Below are 21235 nucleotides of genomic sequence, written 5' to 3'. Positions count from 1 at the left end.
ACTATATCCAGGGAAAACACGGGGATTGCGGGAGATGGAAATTCAAGACGATGAGCAAAATGAGAACAAGGTAAAAGCGGCAAGTTTTTACCTTGTTCTCATTTTGCTCACACTACTATATGCATTTCCTGCAGGCGTTCTATAGGAGGGCGCTCTTGCTGATGTCATTGTGGTGCATGTCGCCATATTAAAGCACGCATGCGGACTTAACTCGCATCATCTCTGGTGTCATTATATGAGTGGCCCCCGTTTCATTTCTTAATGTGCAATCAGAAACATAGTCTGCATACCGCATTTACTGCGAAAGATAAGAAAAGTAAGCTAATTAATTTAATTTAATTTAAGTTAATTTAATTCTGAAGTTCTAGCTGCCGAAACCACTATATGATATTGAGGAACACTTTGGTTGGGGACTGTGGATTAACTTTGACCATCTGCCGTTCTTTAACGCGCACCTAATGCACGGTAAACGGGCGGTCTTGCATTTCGCCCACACCAAAATGCGGCCGTCGCGGCCGGGATTTCATCCTGTGCTCTCGGGCTTAGCAAGCGCTACACCAACGCCACTCTAACGTGCCAAATCGTGCAAATTAGCTAGCTCCGGTATAGCCCGCGCACATGCTTTGGGGAAATCGATTCCCTCTCGCTTATTTTCTAGTTTCTTTCTTTTGTTATGCTGCGACCCTGGTGAAATTATATAGTCGGTGGTCCTTTTTATGACGTTCGGTAAGAGTTTCTTGTCGCAGTGGTCTGACGTGTCCCGAATTGAGCCGAGAGCGTTCTGCTGCCCCGTGTCACTGGTTTGTCGTCTCGGGTGCGAGCATTTCGCGATGCAGAGCCAAGCCTCCCCGGAAAGTTGTCCTCCCCAGTTGGTGGCACGGACACTCGCACGCCGTGCGATACTCGAAGTGCCCAGCCGCATCGCGCGCTAGTCACACTTGGCATCGCTGTCTCTCTTACCTCTTCCCAAATGTAGGGTAGCAGACCGGGCGCCATTCGGGTTAGCCTCCTTGCATTTCCTTTTTTTTTTCTATCGCTAATCGTCCTCAAATGAGCCATCTTGATAACACTCAAGTGATCAGCAGTGGACGAATAAGCTCCGAATAAGGACCCCGACGAAAACCAGTCCATGTGCATAAACATTGGTCCCATGCAGGCTACGGTTTCCATCGTTAGCCTACTGCTGATCACTTCCAATCCGAGCAACCAGCGCACTATACGTTGACTCAAAGTGCTAGTGTGCATACATCCGGCACACCAAATGCAGTGCTGGCCTCCCTCGAGTGTATAGAGGAGTGTTCCACTAGGGACAGCCATTTCGTGTGCATAAGGACGAAACAACAAAAGCGGCTCGACAAGGAATGTGGCGCGCTTACTTTAAGCAGTTGCCTTCTGCGAACTACTGTTACCCTTCAGCGTGGCCCTATTTTCTATTGCGCGCTTGTGTTTCCCTTGCCTCGATGATGTATTTTCTCTTTCTTGACCTTTCAGCTTCCATTTTATTAGCTTTCCCCAGAGCCGGGTAGCAAAATGGATAATCCCATCTAGTTAGCTTCCCCCCCCCATCTCTCTCTCTCTCACGCACACACACACACACACACACACACACACACACACACCGAAATTGACTACGCTCTCGACTTCCACTTTCTTTGAGGTGCATAACGCATATGTAATATATACATAGTGAACCTAGTCGGTGAGAGAGGAGTCAACGCAAGCTGACAGGACGCTGGTTAGAGCGCAGGTGATATTTTTGAAAGGACCATAGATTTGAGGATGCTAAGGCGATGATGCGACTGGTTGAATCTCATATACAGGGTGTTTCGGCTAACTTTAGCCAGAGTTTAAACATATGCCGAAGCACTCTAAGACGACGCGACCAAATGCATGTTGCTCACTTTTGTATGTAATATGTTACGCTATTTTTTGCATTTTGCTTAATTAATTAATTAGTCTGAAGTAATTAACCAACTTCTGAAGCAACGAAAGTAGGAAAAAATTCCAATTATAAAGTTGTAGAGTGCTTTGCAAAGCGTGCGATTGGACAGTTTCCAATTTTCTATCTATTAAGTATTAGTGTTTTTCAGCTTACTGCGGATGCCCGCGAATAAAAAAAAAAAAAAAAACACTACGTGACATGCGCGCTTGCGCGTCGTGATTGCACTGCTGCCAAGCGTTCCGCGCTCAAACGAACATAGCTTTTAGCCCACTGCGCTGCCGCTGCGTCTGCTTATCGCCATCACGATCCGCCGCGAGGGAACCACATCGCTGGCGTAAATCGCGCAGCCAACGCCTTCGTCACTGCCCTGTCGCCTTTTAGGCGGCAGCACGCCCTGCTAGATGCTATGCTCGTTTGTACGCGGACAGTTTGTTAGCGCTACAATCACGGCGCGCAAGCGGGTATGTCACGTGGTATTCTTTATTTTTATTTCACGGTCATCCGCAGCAAGCCGAAAAACACTAATACTTAATAGAAAGACAGAAACTGTTTATTCGGACGTTTTGCAAAGCGCTCTACAAGTTCCTAACTGGAATTTTTTGCCTAACTTCGTTGCTTCAGAAGTTGGTTAATTAATCCAGACTAATTAACTAATTAAGCAAAATACAAAAGATATCGTGACGCACTACATACAGAAATGAGCAACATGCATTTGGTCGCGTCGTCTTCGAGTGCGTCGGCATATTTTTAAACACTGGCTAAAGTTAGCTGAAACACACTGTATATAGCTTTCAAGCCCGCAGGCCTGTATAGCAAACAGTATATCAAGGGCGTGCCACGATCTTTGAAGACGATGCGCGGTGGTATACAGGTAAGGTCACGAGTGGCTTTAGTGATGTGCGTCCGTTCGTCGTGGTCCCATGGCCCAGCTGCCGACAGGAACTTCGACACACACACACACACACACACACACACACACACACACACACACACACACACACACACACACACACACACACACACACACACACACACACACACACACACACACACGCACGCACGCACGCACGCACGCACGCACGCACGCACGCGCGCACACACACACACACACACACACACACACACACACACACACAATCGAGAGTTGTGTTCCAAGAAATAACAGTGAACCTTGCATTATCTGTGGTAACAACGGAAATCTAGCCTTTTAAATGGCGCTCTTTTCCGTAAAAATCGTTTTCGCGGGTGCACATACATGGTCGAGCGGCACGGCGCTCTCAAAGCGAATCCCTCCCACAGGGTCCGCGGTGCTGATTTGGCGCCGCGCCGCTTCGCACGGCTAGACCGACCGCCCAGCCGTGTCTGCGGGGAGAAGCGTGTGCCGGGCCCTGGCTGGACCCGGCAGGAATGTTGCCGAACGTTGTTCGCCACTCTTTCCACCCTCGCTCCGCTGGAAAGCGTTCGCGCGCGTGTGCGCACAAAAAGGCGACGCGGGGAGATAAAAAAGGTCCGCGCGCGCGCCTCCCGGTCCTGTTCCGACGCGGCGTACACAAACACGCAAGCCTCGGCGGCCTTGTTCCGTGTGCTTGGCCCCCTAACGTTGTGCGTGCTGGGAAGCGTGGCTGTGTTCACGGACGATGCCGCGCGCTGGTCCTTAATTCGTGGTTCGTGTTTGCCTTTCTTGCTTCCCAGTGATCAAAGCGCCAGCAATGTTCTCCTTCGCCTTTTGGCTTAAGTCGCCGAGAAATGTGCGCATGCTGGAGAACGGCCAGAGTGCACTAAGCGGGTGAGCCCATTTGGCGGTACGCCCGTGGCTATGTATGTGACGTTCCTGATTGATTCAACTCTACATTCTTTGGCGGCGTATATATAAACGAAACACATGAAACAATACAGGACAATCGCGGGTCTAACGACTGAATGTATTTTATTGGAAGAAAACGGTTATATAGACAGTGATTACGAAAGTAATGTGGCCCCTGACGCGTTGAAAAATCATCACATATTCACGAGCAATCAATTAACGTGATCTCTTCGTTCAATAGGGAAACTGACGGCTGTCTTATACACAAGTTCTTGTTCATGACTGCGTTATTAACGATGTCATTCTACTTTCAATTCACGAAAACGCGGTGCGAAAGCTTCGTGCTGATTTCTGAGCCTCAGGCTGTTGGCGGCGTCATACCAACATGTCACTCTTGGTTTGGCCGATGAGCTTGAGTAGCTCCAGAGAAGCTTAAGACTGCTTCGGATTGTATTGGTCGGGTTTAACATCCAAAAGCATGATGCGGACTAGGCGAGACGACGTAGTGATGGAGGATTCGTGCCTCGGAGGTGGTGCGTGGTGGGCGACAGCACAGTTGCCGAGCACAGCGCAGGAACAGGGGCGCCTCAAAGCCGAGGTGGTCGGGACAAGCGGGGTGCATTTCAACGGCGCACTTGCCAGATAATTATGAATCGAAACTCGTCTGACTGAGGCCATCGCCTACGTGCCTTTCAACCACACTCCCCTATGGTAAGCTTGCATCCGTCGTGCCTTCGAGCAAACATTATAGGCGCCTCACGTCCGCGTTAAAGAACTCGGTCGTTTCAACCAAGTATACTGACTGAATAGCAGTGTATGTCTCTTTTAAACATTTTCGCAGCTGACTATTACTGGCCAGTAGAAGTTATTTAGTGCATTCTGTTGTATCGTTTGTGTTCTCTTACCTTTCCATTATCTCGCTATAGAAATATTTACCAAGAATAGAATACTCGCTAAAGCGCGTTGCATATGGATATAGTATATACCCCACCACCCACTACAAGCAAGGCAAGTTTTTCAGCGGCGGATGAAGTTTTTTTTTTTATTATTATTATTATTATTATTATTATTATTATTATTATTATTATTATTATTATTATTATTATTATTATTATTATTATTATTATTATTATTATTATTAAATGTAGCGAACAAATGTCGAACAGGCAGTGTGGCACAGAGTGCTAAAGTCAACGCCGAGGAGAACATTCAAAACACAGAGCGAAAGCGTTACTCTTCACAGCATGACTTACATATCTTGTAAAACGCAAACATACCAATATTTGTTCTTATTGCGAGGTACCCTAACCGGAGGTCACTTTATGTACAGGCGGCGCCAGTGTAGAAAGACATATCACATTTGCACTCAACGCCCGTCACATTCCTCGCCCTTTCGCTGAAATGAAAATAGTGGCAAGAAGCTCATTGATTTAATTATTATGTACTGGAAATATTGGCAACAGGAACATTATGTTGCCGGCTTCTCCGCAGCCTTAAATTGGTTAAATAAAGTGAACACAAATTTTTTTGATCGCGAGAGGTATGTTCCAGTTATAGCAGAAGCCTCTGATCTTACACAACTCCAGAAATTTTTATTAGCCCCTTCAGCTGCTAATTGATTCTGTACATGAATAATTGAGTTTCGACACGTTTGTTGCATCTTTAGCATATTGAAAAGCGCACACCTGCGAAATTGATCACAAATTTTTGAATTCTTCAGTGAGTTTTATCCAGTGTAGAGAACGTGGACTCTACGCGGAAACTCACTAAAAGAACGCGTAGTGTGAAAACTTCGACTGCATTATATTTAGCGTACTTGGACAGAACCCATAAAGTCGCTTGAGGATATCCTGATTTAAAGCATTGTAGAAAAGGAATGAAACCCGCCCTGGTTGCTTAGTGGCTATGGTGTTGGACTGCTAGGCATGAGGTCGCGGTATCAAATCCCGGCCACGGCGGCCGCATTTCGATGGAGGCGAAATGCGAAAACGCCCGTCTACTTAGATTTAGGTGCACGTTGAAGAACCTCAGGTGGTCCAAATTTCCAGAGTCCCCCACTACGGCGTGCCTCATAATCAGAAGGTGGCTTTGGCACGTAAAACCCCATGATTAATTTTTTTCTTTAAAAGAATGAAAAGCTGACGACAACAATGAAGACCGCAACAAGGAGAAAACATCCAATCATCCGTCTTTTTGCGCATTTTATAAAACACTTAACATATATTATTCAAATTTGCACCACCACAGGTCCAATCGGAAGTGTTTCAAGATGTATGCGACATGTTTAAATTGTTTATTTTTGTCGATGGTCTTTGTTTTCATGCCCTATCAAGGGATGAATGATAGCCCATTTTCATAATTGTAAACTAGCTTTCCTACAAGACATCTAGCCCAACAAAAAGCGCATTCTAATTTTTACAAACATGATGTCCAAGTACAGTTTGCTTGTATTTTGACACAGAGATTTTAGGGGCAGCTCTCGCGATGAAACCATGCATGCGCAAGAGACAAGCCCCATAATGTGCAGTTGGTACTCCAGCTTCACTTCAACGATGACCGGTGCTACCATTAGTTGGGCAAGTACGCAGTGCAGAGAAGTGCACTTTCAAATTAGGGAGAGCGTCTATTGTGCGCACAGCGCCTGAAGGTATATATATATTCATTTAAAACGAGAGAAGTTAACTTAATTAAGAGGCTTATCCGCTTCTTGTCACGAATTATTGTTACCGTCCTGAAAACAGCTCACGTCGGGTTCCGATTGTTGCGGTTTAAGCACCTGTAGTATGCGCTGCAGCGAGCACAATGAAAAAAAAATTACATAATCTGCCAAAAAAATAATTGTACAAGTTTTGCAATATGAAAAGAAAGCTGAAAAGAAAAATGCCGAGTTACAACCACTTTTCTTTTTTGTTCTCATTTTTTTATCAACTTGTAAGCAGCTCAATATCGGGCACATTGAAGGCCCGATTGTGTCAGCGCCTCGACACAATTAACTTATCTTTCCATTTCATTTCGTGCATGCTGGCCGTACCTCTTTCATACTTCTTGGCTAAATCCCAAGGCTTTAACGTTATTTTGCTAACGCAATATGTGGCTCAGAGATTCATGCTTTGTCACAACTCTTCCGCTACCAAGGCTGTAGCATTGTGGATTAGCTCCGTTTGACGCAACGGCCACGAAGAAAAGCAGGTCGCGCGGTTTCGAACTTTTCCCACGTAGCAGGACCTGCGATGCACGACAAAATCCGCAGACCGTTATCTTAAGCGCGCGGCGCCTTTTGAAATTTTAAATGAGCCTTGTGTAACGCCCATCAGATATAGAGCAACGCTGCGGGGGTCCGGATATCGGTCTGTCCAGTTTCCTTATCTGTAGGAACGATCTGTCGTTGCTAACTCAGCGCCATTGAATGCAAAAGTAACGGAAGAAACAATTAAATGACTAAGATATGCCCACATTTCTTGAATAATATGAAGCCTAGCCGCAGTGGTCGGCAGTTTTCGCTTCGAAATACCCTGTCAAAGAAAATATATGCGGAGGACAGTTTTTTTCGAGCACGTAATTCAAAACAGAAAAGGCTGAATTTTGTGGCATTATCGCTACTTGAAGTGGAATTCAGTAGTGATGGTCGCACAGGAAAGTATACACTAGAAGTAACACTTCTCCGGGAAATATACTTCATCCACTGCAAAAATGTCTTTGTTTCTTTAATTTTTTCTTCGGAGCCGCTGTTCGAAGAAACTCTTTAACGCCGACTTGTAGTATTGGGTACGCACCACTCGGTCTGTGCTGGCCACTCGTCTCAGCAGTCATGCGCGAACTTCTCGACAGTGCCACTAGATGGCACAGCGTGTCTAGAAAGAAGCGCGAGAGAAGAGCCCGGTAGCCGCATGACACGTTTCTCAGCGTTGGCATGCACCGCGGCGCGATGCATTTCGGAGGCTACGCGCAGGCTTCGCGGCGGCACGCTAGATGGCGCCGAGTGTTCTTAGTCAAGCGCGAAAGGGGAATGCCGATACAGTACACGCCTCATACACAACTTGTTTCGATGGTGGAAATACGTTGTGTCGCTGTATTGACTCAATGCTAAACGCATTACCGCTGACAGTCATCGTGAGGTGGGTTCTGCCGCATTTTTTTATGCCCACCGTTCTCTTAGTATGCTGCCAAGTGCCATTGCAATTTCGCAAGCATGCCCCACACATACAAAAGCACTATGCAGGTGCATTGACCTGCTATTCTAGTACGCCTTCCGTGCCTGGCGTTCAAGGGTCCTGCTTAGACATTAGAGCTGCTGACACTCATATCATTTAGCATATCATCCCCTCGTTGCATATCTTTTATTACCATCGCACGTGTCACACATCACGTGTCATTATCGTAGCTTTAATACATATATATTTTACACAGTTTATGGCGAATGTTTTAAGCCTCTGTACGGCCGTGTTTCATCTACTCTTCGGTATTCACAGTTCATGAACCATTGACGGCTGATTACACGTTGCTTAAGCGGCTATGGTGTTAGGCTGCTAAGTACGAGGTCTCGGGATCGAGCCCCGGCCACGGCGGCCGCATTTAGATGGGGGCGAAAAGCGAAAAAACCCGTGCACTTAAATTTATGTGTATGTTAAACAACCCCAAGTGAGTGAGTGAGTGAGTGAGTGAGTGAGTGAGTGAGTGAGTGAGTGAGTGAGTGAGTGAGTGAGTGAGTGAGTGAGTGAGTGAGTGAGTGAGTGAGTGAGTGAGTGAGTGAGTGAGCGAGCGAGCGAGCGAGCGAGTGAGTGAGTGAGTGAGTGAAATAACTTTATTAAGTCCAGAAAAGACGCAGGGGAGATCCCGCGCCACCCGGCTAGTCCCACGTAGGGACCGCCAAGCCGAGCTTGACGGCCCGATCGCGGGCACTCAGGAGGGCCAGGGCTTGGTCGTTGAGCTCGGGGCTGCGCTCTTGGGCACCCCAGGTGGTCCAAATTATTCCGGAGTCCCCCTTTACGGCGTCCCTAATAACCACATCGTGGTTTTGGCACGTGAAACCCCATAATGCGATTTTTATGACAGCTCATTACCACTGTCTTGGTGCTCTTTGGTCACACCTGTCCCTTGCGCCTATAACATCCACTAATTATTTAATTAATTGAATAATTAATCTCGTGGCCAGTTCGTCCCGACCCCGTTATGCCGATCCCCAACAGTCAAGCTTGTGTTTAAACAATTTTCCGACAGACAAGTGATGTCGGATAAATTGTTAAGGTGATGTGTTTAAACTAATTATCTAGAGGCACCCTTCCAACGATGGGACGGAGGTACATCAGTAACACGCTTTTTCTCCTTTCGTTCATGTGCCGGTTGGTTACAGCCTTCGTGAGAAGCTCCACTTGCGAGATTCGCGATGGCTTTCGACACACCCGGCAGTCAACCGGGAACTTACCTGAGAAATGAAAAGAAAATATCCTGTTGCGCCTCATAAAGTTTCCGTGCGTCACTTTTGGAGTGGATGTTACCCCCTTGATAATAAAGATAACCCTCGCGCAAGTGCCCGCTGGGCTCGCTATACATGGCACTTATGCGCGAACCGGCTCCTGCGTATATGACGCATCCGGGCTGCGCGATTCGAGGAAAGGTCTTATCTTTTATTATCGGGCATTAAAATATGACCGCGGAGCGCGGAGAATAGCGTGTGTGTACCGCCTGAGCTTTTTTTCTGAGATCCAGGAGCATTTTTCCGCTTGGTTGAGCTTTTCGCGGATGTTGCGCGCGCTGCGCGGTGGACCGATGGTGCAAGTCGGCAACCGTGGCGAACTCTGCGAGCGCGCTTCGGCGGGGGAAGAAAACAAAACGGAGAAGCGGATCGGCTGTTGTTTCTGTCTTATCCAGGCTCTGCCTTTCTTTTTTTTTCTTTTTAAATATGACGGATGACTTTAGGGACCCGAAAACTTCATACTCAGAAATGCCAGATCGGACGCTGCGAAGGTTCAGCCGCGAGGGGAGTCGCGGGTAGTACAGGGATACCTGTTTCTTACAATTTCGCATGCATTCGTTCAGAAAGCACATTGCAGCTTCTTTTACTGCTCCTTATGGCTCAACTTTCTTGGTTCAACACTGCGGTTCAATATTTTCTGTAACTTGCGTTTTCTATGCGTTCCCTTCATTTTAACTTGCAAGGTAAGACGCTGTACTGTTGCGTCGTATTCGTCTACTAAGGTTTTGTATTATGTAACAGAAGGCCCTCTTACATCCTTGTGCTATGGGACCGCCTTCCGTATATGCACCCATATCCATGGATTTGTACTGTATTTGCATTGTCTGTATTGCTTGCTAGACTCACTAAAATTTATTTAGCCCACTTAAGTGTATGACACAAGTTATTAAATTTCTCGCTTAATTTCCAACGCAAAAGAGCCACAGCATTTTCGAGCATCCGTGTCGTTAAATCTAGACAATTTTTGGTAATTCATACCTACCATGCGCGATTCCTTCATACGCATATTCTAACAATTATTTCTTTTTTGCGATGTCCCGAAAGCCAGTGAATGGCACAAACTACAGGCGAAATAACAATTGATGCCATACATACAGTGAGTTGGAGGAATTAGAACCCATCATTCATACATGATGGCTGAACAACTACTCTGGCGGCAAGCTCAGATGCTGGTGCCAGGTTACTCCGATCTAAATAAGACAATATATATGCTTAGGATTATCCAAGGGTCCGAATGATTAACTTACCGCCATAAGCAAAATTTAAATGTGCTTTGAAGAAAAATGAAGTGAGTGTTTGCTTAAGCGCTACAATACGCATGACTTCCTGTTGCAATGTTCTGCAGCGCGCTTGTGTGCACATGCGCAGTGTAACTACGTCGACATTCTCTAATTACTTGCACAAGGAAGTACAATCTCCTTCATTAAGTTGTTGAAGGCCTACTGGCTCCCACGCCATTAAAAAACACACAAAGAAACAGCGTAAGCCATCGCCTAAGTACAGTAGGAAGAATGACTCTTTTGGAGGTATTTAATGATATCCGAATAAGAGAGACTCTTCCAAATTCATGGGAATTAACTCGGGTAATTCCAGTACTAAAACAGGGAAAGGCTCCCCTTTGTCTTGACTCCTACCGACCCGTCAATCTGACAGGCTGTTTTTCTAAACTAATGGAGATCATAGACAGTCAACTGCAATGGTGGTGTGAACACACAAATGTGTTTTCCAACTATATGACCGGTTTTCGACAAGATCGGTGAACAATGGATGCAGTATTAGACATTGCCACATGCGTCGAACATGAACAAATTTGTGGAAATGTCACAGTAGCAGTATTCTTAGACATTCAAAGAGCATTCGACACTGTAAGTCACATACACGTCCTTGCTGGTATGTTAAAGCTTGGCCTACACGGTCGAACACTGCGATGGGTATCAAATTTCTTGGAATATAGAAAAATATTTGTGGAAACAATCGAATGAGAGAGTAATTATCACAAGATCACGCAGGGCGCTCCGCAGGGCAGTGTTCTCAATCCGTTTTTATTCAACTGTGTCATGGCAGCCTTGCCACAATAACTCCCGTCTGGTCTACAGTATTCTCTGTACGCAGATGACATCTGCATATGGGCCTCTGGATCTCATATACAAGACGTTCAAACAACGGTGCAAGAGGGTCTTGATAGTATCGACACCTTTTGAAAAGAAAGAGGCATGAGTCTTTCATACGCAAAGACAGCCGTACTTGCTTTCACTAGACGACAGCTGAATAATTTCCAACTTACACTTAATGGGAAAACTTTGATGTTTGTGAAAGAGCATACATTGATTGGAGTTATTCTTGACCGCCAGCTAACGTGGGTATCACACATCCACGCAAGTGAAAAGCAGACCAATGCAGTAATAAACGTACTTCAGTGACTCGCTGGCACAACGTGGGGGGGATCAGTCTCTTCACTACTACAAGTTCATAATGCACTCAAAAAACAAGAAATTGCTTACTCGGCACCTATTCTTCGTGGTCTATCGCAAATTTCTGAGGAATGTCTTCAAAGTTTACTATAGCAAGGGGGCTAGGAGTGTGTCTTGGGGTTCCGCAGGCTACCTCGAGTAGAAGCATCCATTAAACCTTGAGCTTACCGAAAGAAACAAAAGCAAAATTCACGATGTTGTTCAACATAAAACATTATTACCAAGATTTGAATTATGCAGAGTGGATGTTGGTTACCCTCCCTGGATGTTAATATGTCTTAGAATAGAATTATCGGTTGACGGGATTATATCTAAGAGAGACATGTACATATAGTAGCCGCACAACAACTGGCACTCTTCCAAATTTACTTATTGTATCCCCAGTACATCCACGTTTATACAGATGGTTTATGTCATAAAAATTCCTCTACTTCAGCATTCGTCATTCCACATTTAGCGCTAGAGCAAACATTTAAATTATCCCGAGGGACATCTTACACCGTGGCAGAACTGTTTGCAATCCTATGTGCTTTGCGTTTCATAACGTCCGAAAAGCATTCGCAAAAATGGGTTATCTTAAGCGATTTGCAAGCCGCTCTTACATTACTGCAGAGCAATAAGAAAAATTCTTTAGCACTTTGCTATTGTATGAGACGCTCAAAGAACCTACAAAAGCAAGCGCAATGAACCACGTAATTGCATTTAAGTGAATACCTGGGCACTGCAATATTCCTGGTAATAGTGCAGCGGACGCAGCTGCGAATCGGGCGCACAATAACGCAGAGACAACCAAATTCCCCTATTGCGTAGTGAAGTCCGTCTGATCCTGAGACAGATTTCCTGTCGCTTCAGCAAAACTACCTGGTTTGATCAGCAAACTAAAAACTCGGAGTTATACTTTATAGACCCATGTATAAACTTATCAATGCCGGAAAATCTAGGAGACAGCAGAAAATTTGAAACATTGGTACACCGCCTGCGTCATGGTACGGCATTTATACTAAACACTTCTTGTACAGGATGAAACGTGTCTCTAGTCCGCAGTGTTCTTGTGGCCATCCAGACGAAGATGTGCATCATTTTCTCCTCGAGTGCACGAAATACGATCCACAAAGAAGGGTACTGCAAGCAAATTGTTCATATTAGACAGAAGGCCATGCATTCACTCTAAAAAAGATACTTGGCCCATGGCCAACTGCGGGCCTTCAGAAAAGAGCACTTCTTGCTCTGAAAAAGTTTTTAGAGGACACCAACTATTTTGGCAAAATATTAAGTTTCAGATGATCCGAATACGCTAAATGAGTAACATAAATGTTGTTCGTGGTTCATAACTGGTTTAAGTGGTGATCGCAAGTTTTACGCAGTATGTATAGTTCTGTCTTGTACTTGCAGTGTATTACATGTGTTGTGTGTTTTGGCTGTTCAACATATCTGACTTTATATATGCGTACGTGTACTGAACTCATGCACAAAACTTTGCGATTCATGTACCGTTGGACTGTATATTTTTTATTCATCCAGTGTTCTACTGAGTGTCATATTTTGTGTCGCTATTCTCCCTGTTTACGCAAATTTGTTTCCTTTGACAAGTGACAAGGAGTAGCCGGTGCCACCATAAAGGCGCCAACCTCTCCTAATATTCATTCAAATAATAATAAAAAAAAAATAAGCCATCGCCTGCGTCAGCGCTCTTTAATAAACGGGCTTGTCTTCAAGCAGTGCCGTTTACATGTAGGGACCGCAGGTCTGCGAGCAGTCTTGAACTGCTTTATTAGCATATAAGTTCTAATATATTTCTGGACATTAGTGTAACTTTTGCTTAATGCGGCAACATCTGGCTGCTGCGTACAATTTAAAAGCAATGGCGTGATGAAAGATTCGAGATATCTATTTCTCGAAACGTCGCTATCTTGTTTGTGGCTACGCACAACTTTCACGTCTTGGCTCATAAAGGCGGCTTCTAGCTCTACCTATAGTTTCGTTATGTTTCCGTTCTTCTGCTGAGCCTCCCTGCCATTCCCTATCTCATTTCTCTCTCTATTTCGCTCTCACGTCACTCCAAAGCTTATATATCATTGAAATAAAGACGTGGGCCTGAAAGCGAGTTCGTTGGCTGACGATATACTATACGGAATACCCATAATTTTCGAAAGGCAGGACTGTCGATGCTGTCGGCAACACAGTATCACGTTAGTAACAGAACATCTATTGATGCAGCACCGTCTTCGCACACGACAGGTGTTTGTACGCCGCCCTGCATTCTTACTTTCTTCGTTTTTCCTCGGTGCGGTCGCTTGGTAGCTTGTTGTTTCATAATGCGACATGGTTTTTCGTCGATAAATGCGAAACGTGCTTTCTCTGTTCGGTTGATATCGTAGAACACGTTTCTCGGCGTCGTTCTGCGTGCCGCGCGTACGTGACCGTATACGCGTAACATAACGCACGCGCTGCGTTACATCCTTCGGGCTCGTGTTTGTCTCGCGACCGCTTCGACTGCGAACGCGTTCGCGATAAAACGGGCAAGAGTGTAGAATGTCACCTGTGCAGGGCCAAGAAACAAGTTTCTGGGACGGATCAAGTTTCCAGCGCCGGACGCAGCCGTCGCCGCCGCCATCTGTCGTCGCGTGCGTTTAAGGAGGCCATTGGCGGGCCATCGTACGTACATAAAAACGACGTGGAGACGAACAGCGACCCAGGCATTTGCGACGGGTCCGAAACTGGTATCGAGTTACCGGGGCCCTTGTCGTAAATGGTCGTAAACTTCATTTTATAGGGTCTCTTATTTGGGTTCCCTCGGGAATCCGGGCGCCACTGGAGAAGTTCACGAGATGGCGTGCTTCTGATAGTAAAGGAGGCTTCAAATGAGGTCCTTCCCTCAGTTGTTATCTGTTTTACTCACCGCATTCCCGGCACTCCCTTTGAGCCTGCGCTGTGCTCAGGTAAATTATGCTAAGGATAAAAGCAGCGCAGTGTGGAGAGCGCGAGGCGCGCGTGCCCCCTTCGATTCCTGCACGTCTGCGTGCCATCAAATGTTGCGTATATATATTACCTGTGCCGGGCATCAGCTCGACGCTGAGAACGAATGAATAATCAAAGGCGCGGGACCCTCTCGTCTCGTCCTTCCGGGGTGAATAGCCCTGGCGTCCATTCCTCTCCGCGCGGGACGTGCGCGCGGGCGTGTTGGTGCAGCAGCGTGCGTTGGGCGAAGGCTGCAAGTGCCGTTATGCGCGATGAAGCTGCGAACCTTGCGGTGCGGCCGACGCGTATTCATAAACAACCGCTGTGGCCGAGGTTCCCGCGTGATGAATTTACGCCGCGAGGCATGCACCGTGTTTTCTTTGTTTGTTTGTTTGGACTCGCGCTGACGCTGTTTTACTACTTGTTGCAAACACGTGCAACCGGTACTTTCGCTCTCTGTTCACTCCAGCGGGGGTTAATGATCGATTTCATGCCTGCACCCCCCTGCTCTCGGCGACATAGTCAAAAATAGCGCCTCTGCTAGCGATCAGCGTGGCTATGGGTATGACGTTTATCAAATTTGTCCCCGCTACCCTCTCGAGCGACGAGCCGAAGACGAACCGTGTCGCCAGCTGAAACGCATGCATGCGCGCCGTCCTCCGGCTGTCCTGCTTTTTTTATGCTCTCGAGGTCTGACAGTTCCCGGCGGTTTCCGCCCTTCCAAAACGCCCATCCCAGCGTGGTTCCCGGAATTAAAGCGGTCTCCAGAGGGAGTCGCTTTCTTCGGCAGCCCCTCTTTGCTGTGCCGCTGCTTCCGAACGAAGATTCGTTTTCCGACGCCGCAATGAGCGCCGGAATGCTGCCGCGGCAGCAGCGCCTCCCCTCCCCCGGTGTCTCTGTGATTAACCGCCGGCTTTTGCTTTTGCGACTTCGCTCCGCTCGGCTGTTCGTTTTCCCGCGAAAACAAATGCTCGCGAGAGAGCGCGCTCGTTGCGTGTGGATGCCCCGTGCATGCACTGCGAGCGCGTCTCCTCGTTTTCGGAAGAGACGGGAGCTCCCATCGTGAGCCGGCAGTCAAGCGCTCGTTCCTCGCCCCGCTGGCCCCGGCGTGGCTCCTATGCTGCAGCATCACGGACGGGCGCTTGGCTTAGTGAAGGAGGGAGTCCGTCCGCCCAGCTCTCATCTTTTTCGGCAGCTCGTTTGGCCATGGGAGTTCGACGGCATCGCTCCCCCTGCGCTCTCTCCTCCGGTGTGTCCGCCGCGCTCCGTGATTTTCGGGATCATCATCGCACAGTCAAACGATTGCTTCTCGCCCTTGCCCCGCGCGTGTCTGCATAGCTGCAGGCAGCAGTACGTGGTGAGCCTAGCGGTGGGGGCACATTTCACCGACTTGGCTGGCCTTGTTCTGCTCCTTGGCGCGGCGTCCGTGCCGCCTCTCCACGTAACTGCTTCGCTGCTGTTCGTTTGAAGGAGCAGGAGAAGGAGTGCGTGAGAGCGAGGCTGTCTTCGAAAGGGGAAGGAGGGCGGCGTGTATACTACTGCCGCGAGCCCGCGGGGCTTTCCTGAACGCGCACACTGCGTGCTCCCCCCGCCGGCGGAAGCCTTCATCTGCCCGCGGAGTGGGCGTCTTCTCCTCCAGGGGCGACCCTCACCAGGGGGGCAAGGGGGGGGGGGGGGGGCGAGTTGTTTTCTCTGGGGAAAGGAGGGATCGGAGGGGGACGGGAAGGCCGCCACTGCTGAACCGAACGGATGGATGCCACGGCACGGCAGCAGCCGCGGGACACGGCTGTCTTGGCCTTTTGTCGGAGAAGCTGTGCCGCACTGGACTCACCGCCACTACCAAGAGCAGCGCTGCCGGGCCTCTCTCTCCGCACGGCGCTTGTGTTGAATCCTGGAGTATTCCCTATGGTCTACTATCTTTTCTTCTCTCCCCCGTAGAGTGAGAGACGACTTGGCATCTCGTCGCACACAGAGACCGCGCGTGTGTTGTGAGATGCGCTGTCTTATGGACGGGCACTACATAGAGTCGCCGAATATTGCCGACAGCGGCCTTGTTTTTCCTCGTGGCTAGCGCTTTGCCGGAAGGAATAGGTCGAACTTCTCATTGGATTATTTCGCCGTTCCTCTCACAAGCCTTCGGGAACAGTGCCAGAGGCGTCTGCCATCGAGACTTTTCGAACCATCGCGGCCGTGTCGCAAAAGTGCGCGCCCACGGTACTGGAAATCACCTCTCGTGCAAGCGGCCTCGCCTGGCGTGGCCGAATTGACCCGCGATCGTCGAACCTGCCTCCGACCAGCTCTACAGCCGGCCACGGCGTGCTACGTGGGCGTTGCATCCAGTTCCCGAGGCGGCCTTGCGGTCGCCGCGACCGTGACCGCAGCGGACGCGCGGCTCGTACAGCGGCGGCCGCCCGAGAGAGCGAGCGGTCCGCATTCGGCGCCCGGCCTATCTGGCGCGCTCCTTCTGTCAGCAGCGTGCGAGGCAGCCGTGCGTCTTCCCTCTCGTGGCAGCCGGGGACGTGCTCAATGTAGCCAGCACGCGAGAGATGCTTCGCCGGTGCGATCGCCCGTGACGTGTGCCGCTGGACGCCTCTCGGTCGACTCCCGCGTGCTCGTCTCCGTTGCCGCCGGCCTGCCACGCCGCCCGAGCACCTTTTGCCGGAGTCGTCTTCGCTGTTGTGCCGGTGTGCGCCGGTGTGGAGCACCTTCCGCTCGGCTTTCTCGGCTGAACAAATTCTGCTTACCACGCCGCGCGCGCGCGGGTTATCGCTTCACTGCGCTCGGTTTCGCGCATCCCGCAAGAGAGATTGTTGTGTGAGCGTGTGTGTGCGCGCGTGTGGGTGCGTACGCGCTGCTCTCGGATGCCCTCAATGAGCTGACCCAGCGCGGCCGGCTCGACGTTGTGCGTGCCACCTTCTCTTGGATGCGAATGCGATGCTGCGCCTCGAAGGAGGCGAGTCGGTCGTGTATGGTGCCGACGGCGCGTTTGTGAATTCGTGACCGGCTCTGTCAGTCAAAGCGTTCGCTGGCCATGTTGTCGTCCTGCTTTTGCGGGAGTGGATCGTCCCGGGAGTTGCCGAGGCACACGACGTCGACCCCTCACGTGAGTTGGGCTCTCGCATACTGGGCGTGAACTGGGGTTGTTCCATCGGTGAAGCGTTCTTGCTAGCTCACTTTGCACGTTGTGTTCTAGGTTCGTGAGGTCGATGCAAACAAGCCGAAAAAGATGTTTCCTACATTTTACCGTCATCCTGCGCAGAAGAATAAAGCAAACATCCGGTATCACAAACATCCAAACCACAAAGTTGGTTTGGAGCTTGCAAGCGCAAGCTCCAAACCAACTTTGAGACGTTTGTCGCCAGCTGGTTGGGAGCGCTTCCTTCGCCGTGGTCCTTGTCCAACACTTCCACTGCAGAAAAGCAGATTTTTGTGTACATAAAACAACTGTTTTGGATACTCCGTGATCTTACGAAAGCAACATGTATGCGTAACGAGTTGTACATTTGCGCGTATGTGTTTGTACGGGCATCGCGTGAGCTGTAACACGTGCCGCCTATTACATTCGCGCGACTATACTTCGCTTGATTTTCTGTAATGCTGCACCTGATCCGCATGGTGAAGCACAGCTGGTATATTTGTCCCTATCGGATTTCACAGTGTGCTATTCACGCACCTATTAATTGTAGGCCTGGCATCCACCCCAGACGGTCAGTCACGGGGATTTTCTGGAACTACTGTGAGCTAATGTGCACGTTGGTGAGACTGGGCTAACGAGGGGACATTAGTCGGAAAAGTTGCCTAAATGAACGACGGGGTATGTCAAAATGGAGACTCAATATAACTCGACAGTGTTATACATACAGATTACTCGATGCTTTAGCAAGATTTCCGCTCGGTTGGTTTGCCATGATGTCTTACTACAATATTTTAGTTCTTGCTGCGACTTTCGGCATGACAGAAGGATGGCGGACATAAGCACCCAACTCTGTCGTCCTGTGCTGTTGAAATGAGCCTTAACAGCGCAAGAAATTTGTAATAAATATTCAAATCGATGTGCGTAAGATTGGGCTGTGTTCATAAACATCCATTAGTGTTTCATGTGATGTATTTTCTACCTTAATATATATGATAGCGGTCTGATCTGCGAGTAGATCCAATGCGACCAGTTTTTATGAAACATAACATAGTGGTAAACATAATTTATCTATTAGCAAAGCTAAACCCTCGTTAAATAATGGGTTCAAAGTTGCTTTGTGTTTTGACAGTGGGATGGGCCTAAATGGCAGAGAGGAATACCAAGGACAACACAAGCATTGCCTAACAACACAGCGCATATGTCGTCCATTCTATTCCTGTCTGTGTTCTTTCACTGCGATGCTTGCTACATGGTGAACTTAATCCAACTCGCCCAGTTTTCCATGTTTGTGTAATGCAAATGCGGATCAGTAAGAGGTGAAGGGGGTGGGGGTGAAACATGCCGATACATTAGTCCTCAGTATTATACAGGTTGTATACTTTTTTAGACTTCACAAGAATTCAGGGGAAAAAACGAGAAATGACACGCATGTGGCGGGTAGCACAATTTTACTTCTTGAACTCCAAGAGCCGGACACTATTTGCACGAGGCATCGAAATGCATAATTAGATAATTTAGAAATGTTGCTAATTAACAATGAAAAAGATTACTTTACGACACATGTTGCAATTTACGAATTATAGCTGGTCAGTTCGCAAAGCATATACACTTGGTACGAGTTCTTCAGTTTCGAGGTACGCGTTCGTAAAATGTGGAAGTTACTCCTGTGTTTTAATGCAAGAAAAGGCATTTTGTTAAGAAAGTCAGTGGAACAACACTGAATTCTTACTGCGATTCTCACGGTGCTTTTCCCAAAATTGGTGGTAGTTTCAAAATTCGTTGCAAAGGGATGTGCCTTGAAAACTTATGGGCTTCATTTCGTAAATTGCAATACGTGCCGTAAAGAAATTAGGTAAAATGTTGATCAGTCCAATTTCGTTTTCTATTATGCACACAAACGACTTGAAAATACAGGTCACAGCTTCCACCAAATAAGAAGGATATGTACAAACTGCAGCCACAGGAACTTTCAAAGAGTAATCAGTACACTGAGTGATACATGATAAGTAAACACTCGGTGAAGCGGAATCTTTGTGTTGTCACTGTGAAGTGTGTCTCGCGTGGATGCAGAAACGTCTCAAATGACGGACTGGGAAGAATACACGCATGTCGTACTGCGTGAATACACGCAGTGAGCGCTTCGCTCTGTCCACTCTCTTCGTTTCTTGTCTTTCTGCGCTTTTACAGTTTCAAGATGCGTGTCAATCGTTCCATCCCCTATTTACTAGCAAAAAAAAAAAGAAAAACTATAAATCCGAAATATTTGATCACACTTACAATCATATTTTATCACGTTGTTTATTTTATGCAGTTTCGAGCGTTGTATATGTAACCTGCAAATCCTGGAATATATATATATATATATATATATATATATATATATATATATATATATATATATATATATATATATATATACATATATATATATATATATATATATATATATATATATATATATATATATACACACACAACGGCGCATATATCACTGCTGATGTGCGTACCTGTATAAAATACTGCAGGGTCATGCAGATTTACGGCGGGGAGCACAGATTAGACCGGCTTTTGTTTAAACACGAAACAGATTAACCGCTAACTCACCAGACTTCATAAGAAGAGAGGACTGCATAGGTTGTGCACAGTTATGCGGGTGGCAAACCAGTCGACTTGATCACGATTTTAAGGCTGAGTTGTCACGACCGAGAGCAGTATATGCATGCAATGCACGGCATCTGTAGATCATGCCCTAAAGAAAAAAATAAAGAAAAATAGCAAGAAAGAAGCAGTTGTCCCAGCTTGCTTAAGAGACGTACCGGGGTGGGTTCACGGCTGCATGGTTACCTGTCAGTGACGCAGAAACGGCAGCGAGTTCTGCGGGGGACTAAGTCAGGACTTTGGGTACTTTGCGTGTTTCGGCACATCAAAGGCGTAAACGCAGCGGGCGTCTACTTACGCACTGATAAAACGCGGCCGTCGTATTCTTGACATAGTGGCTCTCGCGGGCAAACACGCCTGACCGTATCTTGAGCGACCGCGATAGCTTTCATAGTGGCTGGCGCGCGGGTCAGCTATAGGTGCGCGAAGGTTTGAAGCTCCGTGCAGGACCGGTAAATGGCTGGCGCGTGTGTGTGCGTCTGTTTACAATCGCCGAGGCCGACGCAGTCTGCGGCGCGCCCTCTGTGCGTCCCCTATCGGGAGCGATGGCATTTCGCGATAACGCCGGAGACGTCGGCGCCTCGTCTTCCGATTGCCGGAAGCCGTGTAGCCAGGCGTGGTGGCATGCGTTTTGTACCGCCTGCCTAACTTTCGAACTCCTTGGGAAGCTGCCGCAGTTATCGTCGCCTGATTAGGCAGGCAGAATACTAAACAAGTCATTGTTATCTCCTATAGGCTACCGCAGGTACCGCAGAGGCTGATCTTACCATAATTTATGCCTAGTGTAATGAGT

At 47.8% G+C, this 21235-nt stretch overlaps 1 protein-coding gene across 4 annotated transcripts in view; it reads left to right on the top strand.

Annotated features, from left to right (window-relative positions):
- by (focal adhesion protein tensin) overlaps positions 1–21235 on the top strand; it is a 330425-nt gene that overhangs the window by 36706 nt on the left and 272484 nt on the right. Inside the window, exon 1 of one of the 4 annotated variants that reach the window (XM_050189882.3) lies at positions 17439–17751. The exons of the other annotated variants lie outside the window; for them this stretch is intronic. Within the exon in view, the coding sequence (XP_050045839.2) occupies positions 17680–17751 (72 nt within the window). The 5' untranslated portion in view covers positions 17439–17679. Of the gene's footprint in view, positions 1–17438; positions 17752–21235 lie in introns of those variants that run through there. 4 annotated transcript variants of the gene reach the window in all.

This window comes from Dermacentor andersoni, chromosome 2 (genome assembly GCF_023375885.2).
Source record: "Dermacentor andersoni chromosome 2, qqDerAnde1_hic_scaffold, whole genome shotgun sequence".
Lineage (NCBI taxonomy): Eukaryota > Metazoa > Arthropoda > Arachnida > Ixodida > Ixodidae > Dermacentor > Dermacentor andersoni.
Note: the sequence above shows the minus strand (reverse complement) of the source record. Positions and strands in the feature narration are given on the sequence as shown.